This window comes from Pongo pygmaeus, chromosome 17 (assembly GCF_028885625.2).
Source record: "Pongo pygmaeus isolate AG05252 chromosome 17, NHGRI_mPonPyg2-v2.0_pri, whole genome shotgun sequence".
NCBI classification, from domain to species: domain Eukaryota; kingdom Metazoa; phylum Chordata; class Mammalia; order Primates; family Hominidae; genus Pongo; species Pongo pygmaeus.
Window position 1 is genome coordinate 78,562,601 of NC_072390.2, and position 12,959 is coordinate 78,575,559.

At 36.7% G+C, this 12,959-nt stretch overlaps 1 protein-coding gene across 1 annotated transcript; it reads right to left on the reverse strand.

The window, feature by feature from the left end:
* Positions 1 to 3,570: 3,570 nt before the first annotated feature.
* Positions 3,571 to 9,557, reverse strand: LOC129018970 (serpin B3-like). The gene is made up of 8 exons (XM_054461171.2): positions 9,506 to 9,557; positions 8,709 to 8,899; positions 8,455 to 8,511; positions 7,056 to 7,184; positions 6,474 to 6,591; positions 5,239 to 5,381; positions 4,799 to 4,954; positions 3,571 to 4,040 (listed from the first exon to the last, which is right to left on the reverse strand). The coding sequence occupies exons 2-8, from the start codon at positions 8,871 to 8,873 to the stop codon at positions 3,636 to 3,638; spliced, it is 1,173 nt and encodes a 390-aa protein (XP_054317146.1). The 5' UTR covers positions 8,874 to 8,899; positions 9,506 to 9,557; the 3' UTR covers positions 3,571 to 3,635.
* Positions 9,558 to 12,959: the final 3,402 nt, after the last annotated feature.

A 12,959-nucleotide genomic window follows, 5' to 3' on the forward strand; every position in this document is an offset into this window, starting at 1 on the left:
GCTTTTTGTCAAAAACACAAATGATAACAAGTGTTGACATGAACGTTGCAGAAAAAGACTTGTTTTACTCTGTTGGTTGGCTTAAAAATTAGTACAGAAATTATGGAAAACGTCTTAAAGATTCTTCAGAAAATTAAATACAGTAATACCATATGATTTAGTAATTCCAGTTTTGAGTATGTTTCCAAAGGAAATAAAAGCAATTACGTTGGAAAGATATCTTTATTTGCATGTTCATTGCAGCATTGTTCACAATAATCAAAATACGGAATCAACCCATGTATGTAATAATGAGTGACTGGACAAGGAAAATGTGTTACATACATTCACAGTAGAATACTTACTATTCAGCCTTTAAAAGGAAGGAAACCCTGTCATTTACGACAACATGGTAAACCTGGAGAACATTATGTTGAGTGAAATAAGCCATGCAGAGAAAGACAAATATTGCATGATCTCTCTTATATGTGGAATCTAGAAAAGTTGAACTCATATAAATAAAGAGTAAAATTGTGGTTACTATGAGCTAGGGTGTGAGAGGGAATTGAGGAGATGTTGGTCAAAGGATACAAATTTCAGTTAAACAGGAGAAATAAGTTCAGAAGGTCTATTTTACAACATGGTGACTATAGTTAATGCATTTTATTGTTGAAAATTGCTAAGAGAATAGACTTGCAGTGTTCTCACCACAAAAAATTATGTAAGGTAATGTATATATAAATTAGCTCTACTGACTCGTTCCACTATGTATATATATTTCAAAACAACATGTTTTACAACATAAATATATACAATTTTTATTAATTAAAAATACATTTAAAAATAACAGTTAATGAAGAAGATTTTTTCACCTAAAAATGTGTGTTTTGGACAATTCTTTTTTTCATTTTTTGAGTCAATTTTATAGAGGCATAAGTAAATGAAATAAAATTTAAGTGTGTAGATCAATGATTTAAGACTGTTTTCCAACGTGGTTGCACTTTTTGTATTTCCATCAGCAGTCTGTGAGAGTTCCAGTTGCTTCACATTTTTTTCAAAACTTGCAATGGCTCAGTATTTTAAGTTTTAATTTTGGCCATGATAATTGGTACAAAGTGGTATTCCATGGGGAGGAGTTTTGAAAGCACTTAAATTTTGCATTTATTATCAAACTTTTGATTTAGTTATTTTATATCAGCAGGGATTCGTATTCTGTTTTATTCAATAGATTTTAATTCATTATTTAAAAAATCAAAACCAAAAATTTGGCTTTCCCTTCCCTGTCTCTTGCAGATGGCTACAATGCAGGGGTAACTGGTTTTCTGGTTGGCCTAGAATATACTTAAATATTTCAATTTTCCTAACAAAACATCAACTATGCCCTCTACTCGTAAGACTCTAATGCATCTGAGCCTTTGTCTTAACATTTTCATTATTATAAAGTCCCTTCTTTTAAGCCCAGAAAAATTAATAATAGTTGAAAGATATGGTCTAAAGTGATTCTAAAAATCAGTTCTTCAAAACTATCCACTCTACCATTTTCAGCTTCATTGCATCAGTAGAAATTAATCCTCACCTACTGGAAAGAATTTGAGCTTTATAATTCCTTACAATTTATCATTTTAAAGTACACTTCAGAATCATATGTCCTGGCCCAAACTTCTGACCTCTTCATATTTCTCATAAACTCAATGCCATCCTTATTTGACCTCAGTAAGTATTGTAATGCACATCTGTTCTTCAAGACTACCACATCCTTCTTTGCTTTCTTTCCTCAGCTCCATTCGCTGAACAGATTGTTCATGTTCTACACTCTCTGGCTAGTCTGTCAATTCCCTCGACAACTTGGCCAAGTCTCATAGTTAAGTGGTGAAACATTTGTTTCCTTCTCTTAATTCTGGACTGCTGAATCTTGCTGAAGAAAACTTCAACCTCGTTCAAATTCTCTAAAACTTATGTTTTATGAAACCAGGTGGGATTCAGTACTGACTGGGAAGAATCTATGGGAGTAAATATGGAACTCTAAGAAAAGCTACTTTCTGGAAAATAAAAATGATCAATTCCTGATCTTTACACATATTCATATACTTCAAGGTCAATTCTAGGTTCTTCTTTCCTCTAACTTTCTCCTTTCTCCCTAGGATCTTATCTTTGTTTTTAGCTACAATTACTATACTTATCCCAATAACTCTAAAGGATTTATATTGAATATCACAAATTTAGAGCTTCAGATCATATTCTGTTTCTGAGATTTAGACTAATATCTTCAAGTGCCTGCCAGGCAAATCCATTTGAATCTTAAAAGTACCTCAAATTCAACAAGTACAAATTTAAATCCATGTTCTTTTTTTTTCTGTCAAAAACAACAACATTGGCCAGGTGCTGTGGCTCATGCCTGTAATCCTAACACTTTGGGAGGCCGAAACGCACAGATCACGAGGTCAACAGATTGAGATCATCCTGGCCAACATGGTGAAACCCTGTCTCTACTAAAAATACAGAAATTTGCTGGGTGTTGTGGCATGCGCCTGGAGTCCCAGCTACTCAGGAGGCTGAGGCAGGAGAATTGCTTGAACCCGGGAGGTGGAGGTTGCAAATTAGCCAAGATCACACCATTGCACTCCAGCCTGGTGACAGAGCGAGACTCTGTCTCAAACAACCACAACCATAACCACCACCACCACCACAACAACAACAACATTTTCTTCCATGCAACTAATTGGCTAGGTCAGAAACTTAGATGTCTTTCTGCAACTGTTACTTTCTAAATAATTTCCCCAGGCTGTTTCTTTCTCTCCATTTCCACTCCCAATACTCTAATGGTTTCCTAATTTATATGTGGCAATCACAGTGCTCTTTCCTCTCATCCACTGATATTAGAGTAGCCAGAGATGTATTTTCAAGATGCAGATATGATAATTTTATGCCCCTCTTTGACAAACAATCAAACAATCAAAGCCTCTAATGAGCTTATTATCCCTTTTAGCATAAAATAGAAAGTTTCTAATGTAGTTTACAAGGTCTTCATGTTCTGGGATCTGCCTTCTACTCCAGGTTCGTCATGAACTACTCTTGTTTTGAATTTTCCTTTGTATATGATTAATATATTTCTAAATTATCTTTGCTATGTGTAAGTGGACACTTCTCCTTTCCTGAGAGAAAAAAGGTAAAGCAAAAATGATTTAAGTAAGTCATTATTTTATTGATGATGTATTTTATTGATGATGTATTTTATAGAATCACAAAATTTAGAAACATAAGAAGGATTTCAGGTATCACCTAAATTCAAAGAAATGTGGGTTTCTAGGTTGCTAAATTCGAAGAGAAAGCATGATTTGGTTTGGTTCATTTAAAACAGGTCACAAACAGAATTATATTTCAAATTTAGAAGATACAGTATTAAATGATTCGTCTTATCTTGGATATTTTTCCTCAAGGATAATTTTTCTGGAAGAAAAAGTACGTTTATAGGTGGGCTTATTAAGAGAAAGAGAAAGGCATGCTATTTTAATCATTAAATTCTTGATGGTGACTATCATCATCAAGAGGAGATAGAAAAGAAATAAGAGCCAAGAGAATCTGTTGTTGCCAGCAATCAGTTTACCAGAACACTTCTAGGTGAACATTTTCTAAGTGGAGTGACAGACTAATTGCATCTACGGGGATGAGAATCTGCCATAGAAGAGGATGCTGTTGGTCTTATTTTGCCTGATGAAGAATAGGAAAGGGTAATTACAATGGAACTCTTCATTAGTTGAACATGTTGATGTGAATTCTACTCCTACAGCGGTGGCAGCTGCAGCCTCTGCTCCCTCCTCAGTAACCTCCACAAAGGCCTTGTGTAGGACTTTAGATACCATGAGACCGCGGCTCCCAGTCATGCCTGAGAGGTCTGCATCCCTATTGAAGATATCCACCATTCCCATAGTTCTAAACGTGTCCTTGAGGTCATAGCTCTCTTCCACTTTGAACCGAGGTAAGTGTAAATCCACATGTGTCTCTCTCATATTCTGCAAACTTGTCCATTCCAACAATTTCTCAGCAGTGAGTTTCTCTTCAAGCTATGCAAATGGAAAAAAGAAACTGATATGACTAACTATCAATCTCTAATACACCTTAACAATGAGTTGACTATGTGGAGTATCTTTATTTTGGCAATAAATGTGAAATACAGAAGGCTTACTATTAGATACTATTCTAATAGGCAAAATATGAGTCCTGAATATATCAATACACTGAATTATATGAGTATATGTAAATATATGTATCTAAAAACAGAATCACATTTTTATGTATATGTAATGTGTACATATGTATTATACAAATGTATAATACATATGTAAAATAGGGTTACGTTATTTTGTACACAATGAACTATATATCATTATTTCTTGTGCCAAAAGCCTACTACATGTGTCAATTTTTAATAGGCTCATCTTATTTTTCTGTATACATTATTTAGTACACATTGCAATTATTGTATATACCCTAAATTTCTATTCCCTTTTTTACTTGGTGTATTTGTAAACTTTCCTCACATTGCTATATGTTTCTCCCAGTCAAGATTAAATTGCTGCATAATAATATCATCAAATTGATATCCTATGCATGTAACTCTAATAAATTAATAATTAATTAAGCCTTCAGTTTGTGTCAGGCCCTATGCTTAAATATTTGTAATATGAAAGCGAATAATTATTTCTCACTTTGAGTTTTTCATTATTTTGGGGCAACTTGGTCAAAAGCTTTTACCTTGCTTAAACTTAGTATCTTTGGAAAAAAGTCAGGCAGTAGAAGAGTTGTAGATGCAAGTTTTTACCTTCTGTAGACCATCGATTTCATTTGGCAGCAGCACAATCATGCTTAGATCTTTGCCTTTGTACGGTATTTCCAAGACCTTGGCCTCTACATCCTCCAGCGAGGCAAAATGAAAGGACGTGTATTGCCTCATCATCTGTATGGACTTGTATGTATTCTACAATAAATCAATGTGTCCAACAAATACCAAGTGAGACACAAGACAAAAAAGATAATATTATTGAGATATCAATACATCCTTCTTCTAAGAAATAACCCAAGAATTTAATGAGTTAGAGACAATAGCTTCTTCAGGTATTCCTAACTAAATAAAGTTATAAGACTAAAACAACAAAATAACAGACATGAACGATTTTATTTTTTAATTGTCATGGTACATTCCATCAGAAATGTTTAAATTTATTAACATATTACATTATATAAATAAAATATAGACAATACCTTGTTTGGCCAAAATTTTTCCTCTTTAGTATTTTCTTTATTAAATTTCTTCTCCCACTGCCCTTTGAAATAGATTGCATTCACAAGAACCAGTGTGGTATCTTTGCCAATAGCCCCATCAGGAATTAGGTTTTTAATTTTTTCTGCAAGGGAAAGAATAAAAGAGTCTTTTATACAAGTTACAAATCGTTTGTCTGGAAGATGCTTTGCAAATGTTCGTGACTGATCATTAATTATTCACCCAAATCCTTACTTGAGACTCACTGACTTTGATCTTTGAATTATTAGACTCACTGACCAATGGTTTACCAAATGCAGCTTTCTTTAAGGCTCCAGTCGGATAAAGTTACCCTTGATGGAGACATCACTTCTTGTGATAGAGAAGGAGTTCAGGTTCTCTATGAGTGACTTCAGTCATCTGATATGGAATACTGATAAACTGATTTTATCTACTCTTTCAACATATGTCTTTCCTTTCTCCCTCCCTCCTCTTCCTACTTTTTTTTTTTTTAAACTATGGGGTCCCAAATCAGAGGAAGTAGGCCCTGATTGCTTTTTAGGACAAGTGACATGAGCTCTGTAATATGAAACACATGTCCTGTGCTCTCAGACACTACTTCCTGGGGTATCTTCCTATTCACTCTCATGTTGAGTTGCTGTAAGTTTGGCCTGTAATGAGAGGTGGGAGGTAGGATAGATGTCTATAGAATGGAGACTTTGTTAAGCTCTTTGCCCCTGATGGAGAAGACAGCTGTGATAATCCCTGCAGAACTGGTGGCTAGAGATGTGGTCCAGGCAGCTCTAGTTCAGATGGCAAAAGGGTGATTTACAGAGAGCTGCTTGTTTCCCAATTAGTAAAGGGGAAGGGAGATGCTTTCTAATGTTTTCTTTTAAATATTCATCATTAAAAATTGGTTCTGATTTAAAGTAAAGGACATGATCTCAAAATGGGTCTGAGTGGAGACAAGGGATCCACAAATCTATTGTCATCCAGGAACGTGAGCAAAGAATCCTCCGGCTATGTTTTCATCTAATTGGCTTCCTGTGATTTCCTCCTTGGCTCCCCTAGGCTCTCTTCATAATCATTTGGAAAAATTCTTCATCTGGAGTGTCCTCTTCTGTCCTCCCTCCAGAGCCATCTCAATTCCCACCCCTGGTCCCCCATGCAGTGTCAGGCACAGGGCTCACTCGCATAGGTTTCTCAAAGGTTTTTCTATAATGGGTGGCTCTCCTACCATTCGTTTGACTTTCCACCCAGGAGTTAATCTTCTTTCGACTTTCTTCTGGAGCATGTGCAAAATCAACAGATTCCACACTGGTCTGGTAAAAGTTCTTGATGGCTTCTAAATATTCCTTTGAGATATGAAGGAAGAAAGTAGGAATTAAGAGTAATTTATATAACTATATATTACCAAATTTAGTTATTTATAATTATGGTAAGCTGAATCCAGACCCTGAACAGATGCAGTATCTCCTGTCTATGCATATTTTTATACAGGTGCCACGTAGACAATGCAAAAGGGGAGTGTGGGCTGGCACAAAAAACAGGTCACTGAAGGTCAGTGCCAGTTTATTGATGGTATCTTATTACTCACTCTACTACCCAACCTCCTCTTTTATTACAAGATTATCCCTAAATCCACACTTCACTGATGTATTGTCGGGGCCTGGGATGGTGGGAGAGTTGTGGAAACGGAGCTAATGCATTCTGAGTAAATGCTCTCCACCTGGGTCAGACAGACTCAGGTGCCTTGCTTTCTTCCATTTGGCTGCTCAGAGACACAGACACCAGGCTGCAGATGAAAGGTGAAATTTACCTGTAAAAATTGATACATCTTTTCTCCAAAGAGCTTGTTGGTGATCTTCAGCTCATAGGCATCAGTGGATTTGTTTAATTCAGTCAGAAGCTTTTGAAACTGGTGATGAACATTTCCTGACCTATTAACCTTCAAATGTCAAAAAAGGAGATCATTGAATTGCTGTATCAATGTAAATACTAAACCCATGCTAAGTCTGTTAGATCAGCTCCTAAAGGCTGGTAGTCTCAATGATGACCTTTGTGCTTATTCCCTGATACTTGGTGTATTTCACCTCAAATACCCTTCAAAATCCACCTTATGTTTGACTTTTTCCAGAAAATTCTTCCTGCACTAATGTATTCCAATCTTTTCTCTTCTGAACTAAAGATGCAGCACTGTCTACCATTGGGTTTTCCCCTTGTTGGTTTAAAGGGTTAGATTTAGCTTCCCAGTTAAACTCTCAGCTCCTTGAGGGCAAGGACCTTATTACACTTCTAACAGACATCAAGAATATGAGTATATTAAAGTTTGGATATTTTAAAGAGGTTACGCCAGGAAGCCCTGTTATACCTGTTGGTGGTATCATCTTGCAAGACACATTGACTAATCTATGGCTTTTTCCTCACGATGGTCATTCTCTGCACGTAAGAACAGTGTGTGCCAGGTACATGGCTAAGGACTTTACATGGGTAACTCTTAAGTCTTTAGTTCAATTCAGATCAACATAAGAAAGCTCAGAGAATGGGAAAAAAAAACCCTGTTTATAGAGACATAAATTAGAAGTGCCAAGTTTTGAACCTAAGCCTGTTGAAATCTAGAACCTTCTACTTTCCAGCAAAGCATTTTGCACAAATAAGGCTCTAAACCAATATATTCCATAGCAATCATTTTCCAAAATATACTTGGACTTGTGCTTATTCCTCTTAATCTCATTAATGACTCAATTAAAATTAAAGTATTTTTGCAATATTATTGTGATTAGTATAATTATAGCTATTTTATAATAATAACATTTATGACTTTTTATGGACAAGGCACTGCTGTAAATGTTTGCATGTATTTGCATGTATTGAGTCAGATTTTTTATTACCCTTAGTTTTCTGGGATGAGGTCACTGGTACTCTGAGAAGTTGTATCCTGCCGTGTTCATCATTTGTGAAGAGCAAAGCTTGAATTTGAACCCAGCCTATCCTGATCCAGACCTATGCTCTGAAGTACAGTGCTGACTGTCTTTCACTAAAGCCAAATGTGGAATAATAATTATGTGCCATGAAATGCCAACCCACTCTGTAGGTCTCAATCTTTTCATCCAGGCTTTCCCCTAAAAATGGCCTTTTCTTAGTTTCTGTGGAGTTCCAGGTTTAAACTATGACCTTCTCAGGCATCTAAATCTGAACCATAGTGCTCTGTGACTCACGTGATATGTTGCAGCTTTTTCTGTGGTGTTCTCTGTGACTTGATCAAAGTGAAGAACCTGGAAGAGACATGGAGCGGCACAAGAAAACGTTACTCAAAAGATCTGTTTAAGTCAGTGGTCTCACAGTTATGGGAATTCCTGCTCAGCCCCCTGTGCTACCCATCAGGCCACCACATCTGTTACCAACTGCGTGATAGCCGACGGAACCACAGAGAAAAACTACAACAGGACAACATAATGAAGCTGATACCTACCTTGTTAATTTGTTGTGCAGTGTTGTCTTTGGCCCCTAAGAGGGCCATCCCTAATGCTGATGTGATGCTGATAGGGGAATAGAAGATGTTGTTCTCTTTTGATTTTCTGAACTGTTGAAACAGATCGAACATGAACTTGGTGTTGGCTTCACTGAGTGAATTCATGGTGAACGTAATGTGATCTGGAACTCCTGGAAAAGCATCAGATTCCTGTCAGAATGACTTTAATAAATGGATTGTCATTCTGTAGTACAATTTTCTTAAAGAAAATTACGTATCTAGGTTGTGGGATTTTGACATGTAAAGTTTCTTTTTTTTTTTAACGTCTCAAGCTTTTTACAATGTGCATATATTAAATATATTAATCTCCTAATTAGAAGGCTTACAAAATTACTGTTTTTAAAGACTATTGTGAATAAGTAATAGACGATCTTTATCTTTCCTTCGTTGTTGGCTACACTAGGGCTAGGCAGGAAGGCTTTATAATGTATGCTAACAGGAGACCTCTGTGGATCACATCCAACCAGCTCTTAAGAGGAATCCCTGACGTTTCCTTCAAGGCTCTGTGGCTGCAAGGCACTCTCCCTCTGTGTTCCTAAGGGTGTCTTGGTTTACTTGGAACTAAGCAATTTAGATAAAGGACAAATCAGATGAAATAGGTATTTTAACTTTGCCCTGGCAGAATAAGTAAAATACAATCAGACAGAATGCAGGAGATGCATGATGTAGAACACAGTATCATTATTATTCTCAAAAATAATTCATGTTTTTAAGCTGGAGTGGCTTGAAGCACTTACCTGTATTCCTAAAGGAAGCAGAGGTGGGCAGAGAGCCTGTGCGTGTCTGTGGAATGAAGGGTGAGATCCTGAATTTATACCTCTCCTCTTGCTACCTCTCCCTCTGTGGAGAGGAGATTTCATAAGCAGGCTAACACTCAACTTGATGAGTATGAAAATTTATGACAAAGGACAGGATTACTGTTCTACCATTGTACCTCCTTTTTAATCTATAGGGAAAAAATGAAAATGTGAATCAGCAATCACTGGCTTATTTGAAATAATGTAGGTGACTTTCTATTACCAATGGGAATAAGGTTAGAATTCCAATTTCCTCCCATTAGTTTCAACTCGTTTCCTTTGTATACTACTACAGATGTAAAAAAACAAAGCAAGAAAACAAACAAACAAACAAAAACAAAAAAAGTGCCATTATTTTCTTGGATGTTGCATTGTCTTTAAGGCATGCTTTGAACAACAAACAACTAAAAAGTTTACATTTCCTGTTTTTCAGTTCTGACAGTTTTTGTCATCCTATGAATTTCATTAGTAATTTTTCTGTAAAACAAGGAATATATATCTAATTTTAAGTCCAAAGATGTACTTAAGAAATGTACTTCAGTATCTCATAGCATACTATGGAGAACAGGATTCTATTGCCTTCTCCTGAATGCTCAGCCTTGGCAGTGATCCTGCCAGTCACCTCCCGTGCCCCTTGCAACCATCCCATATGTTTTCTGTTGCATAGGGTCAGTGAGAAAGTTATCTTCCTTGCTGAGTGATACGGTTTGGCTGTGTCCTCACCAAAATCTCAACTTGAATTGTATCTACCAGAATTCCCACGTGTTGTTGGAGGCACCCAGGGGAGGTAATTGAATCACGGGCACTGGTCTTTCCTGTGCCATTGTCGTGATAGTTAATAAGTCTCAGGAGATCCGATGGGTTTATCAGGGGTTTCTGCTTTTGCTTCTTCCTCATTTTCTCTTGCTGCCACCATGTAAGAATAACTTTTGCCTCCCACAATGATTCTAAGGCCTCCCCAATCATGTGGAAGTGTAAGTCCAATTACAACTCTTTTTCTTGCCAGTCTCGGGTATGTCTTTATCAGCAGCATGAACAAACAAAGCACTGAGTTAACAGGTTGACACTGAGAAGAACAATTGAAACAAACAGGAGACATTTTGAATGGAAGCGTTCTAATTTTTCGTTTAAAAATGAAGCTGAAAAATAAGTTGTTTGACCTGTCAGAATCACAACATTTCTCGGTGCTTCTACCATTTAGCACCTGGCTTCAGACTCATTCCAGTGTTCTCCGTGGAATATCTTGTAATCTGAAGAATGTCTGTGGCCAGGGAGATGGTTGTTGTCCAAGGCCAATTAATCCAATATCTCCCTGACCACCAGAATAGAGGGCAGGTTTTCTTTTGTGGACCCCCCTTTTTATTAAGATGTAATTTGTATACCATAAGGTTCACCATTTTCAACTGTACAATTCAATGATTTTTAGTACATTCACAAAGTTATGCTACACCATCATCATCTCATTCCACAATAATTTCACTACCTCCAAAATAAAACTTATACTTCATTCTTCCCACTCTCGAGACCCTGGAAACCATGAATCTACCTCCTGTTTCTATGGATTTGCATACTCTAAACATTTCATATAAATAGAATCATACAGTATTTGTCCTTCTGTGACTGGCTTCTTTCATCTAGTATTATTTTCAAGGTTTGTCCATGTTGTTGCATGGATCAGCACATCATTCCTTTTTGTGGCTGAATAATATTCCATTGCATGAATAGACCACATTTTCTTTATTCATAACTTGATGGACATTTGTGTTGTTTCCATCCTTTTACTATTATGAATAATGATGTTGTGACCTTTCATGTACATTTTTTTGCATGGCATATGTCTTCATTTCTTTTGAGTATAAACCTATGAATGAAATCACTGGGTTATATGGTAACTGCAGGTTAACATTTTGAGGAAATGCCAGACTCTTCTCCACAGAATTCTGCACAAGTGTGCATTCCAACCGACCGTGAATAGAGTTCTGATTTCTCCACATCCTCCCCAACACTTGATATTGTCATGGGCCCTTTTTAACACCAGCTGTGAGTTTGTTTTCTCAGCACATCACAAAGTCAAGGGAGATTCATCTACAACAAGGTTCCAGAAGCACATAGGCTGAAAGTAGGGGCTGGACGGGAGAAAGGAAGCTGTGTTTCCAATCTGAAAGTTTCTCACCTGCCTGTTTCCCCAACCCCCAAGACATGCTCTTCTTAGGTCTCCTGTATCAATATATATGTTTTAAGTCTCTGAATGAGATTGGGAGGTATACGTTCCCTGATTTAAGTTGGGGAATAGACTAACGAGGTGTTGATGGATTAAAAAGTCCAAAGATAGAAGAAAAAGAAACAAGAGGAAATATCGCAGATAAAGAATTCCAAAAATGTATAATGGTCTTCTCAGCTGAGTCTGCAGCCAGGGCTATAAGACAAAAATGGACCTTCCTCTATTAGAGTAGGATGGATTTACTCGGGTACCAAAGAAAAGGAATCTAATGTCTCATAGGACAGAAGCAACAAGCTCATCCTGGGAATGGAGGGAAGAAAAAAACAGGATAACAAGCTGAGACAAACCGGGGTTACAGGGGATCGATCTATGGAAGAGAATTTCAGACTATGGCTAAATGTCCTGAGGCGCTGAGGTTTGCCGTGAAGGTTGAACTTAAGGAAAAGTACTAACTGAGAATGACCAGGAGTTTGCTTAAATTTAGAGAAAGCTTGGATGAGTTCAAATGAGAAATCATTTCAGGCATTTTTTTTCTGTTCCTAAAAAGTTCTCCTGGCATATGATAGACAGGCTAGAAAGGAAATATCCTGATGTGTGAGACTGGACATATCCTGATGTCATATATTGCCACAGAGAACTCAGGAATTCCAAGAAATTTTTGCATGTGAACACTTGCCAACTTATGTCTCTTGGTATTTCATAAACATACACCAACTCCATTGGCTCCAGCAATCCAGAAATTAAAAATAAATCCTCAATGGGAAATTACACTTTCAGGAAATATCCTGTTATTACTAATGCCTTTATAGATTGATTAAGAAATATCTCCTAGATTTTCCTGGACCTCACTTCCTTATGAAGGCTGTAAAGTTTTCTCAGCATTGTTAAGTTACAAAGTAAAGAGAACATTTTATTTATTGTTTCTTACTATGTGCTTGTGCCAATGTGTAGGGAAACTTGTTAGTGGATGAGATTTCTCAAGCATCAAATAACAGAATATATGTCAATTACTGTATTCCCAAGGATCTGTCTACAGATATACATACCTATATATTGAACAACCTCAGAACAAGATTGACTAGCTTTCCTTTCTTAGTTTTCATGAGGGAAAACAACTCCAGTAAGGTTTGAAAAGCAGAGAGGGAAATAGTCTCATATGTAAGTACAGTTGGA

What these genes read in the sequence shown, in the direction of transcription:
- LOC129018970 (XM_054461171.2), bottom strand. Translation starts at nt 8,873, where the DNA reads ATGAATTCACTCAGTGAAGCCAACACCAAGTTCATGTTCGATCTGTTT. An exon ending in CTGCACAACAAATTAACAAG is followed by an intron (nt 8,512 to 8,708) that starts GTAGGTATCAGC and finishes TGTCTCTTCCAG; the next exon opens with GTTCTTCACTTTGATCAAGT. An exon ending in AAATCGATGGTCTACAGAAG is followed by an intron (nt 4,041 to 4,798) that starts GTAAAAACTTGC and finishes CCATTTGCATAG; the next exon opens with CTTGAAGAGAAACTCACTGC.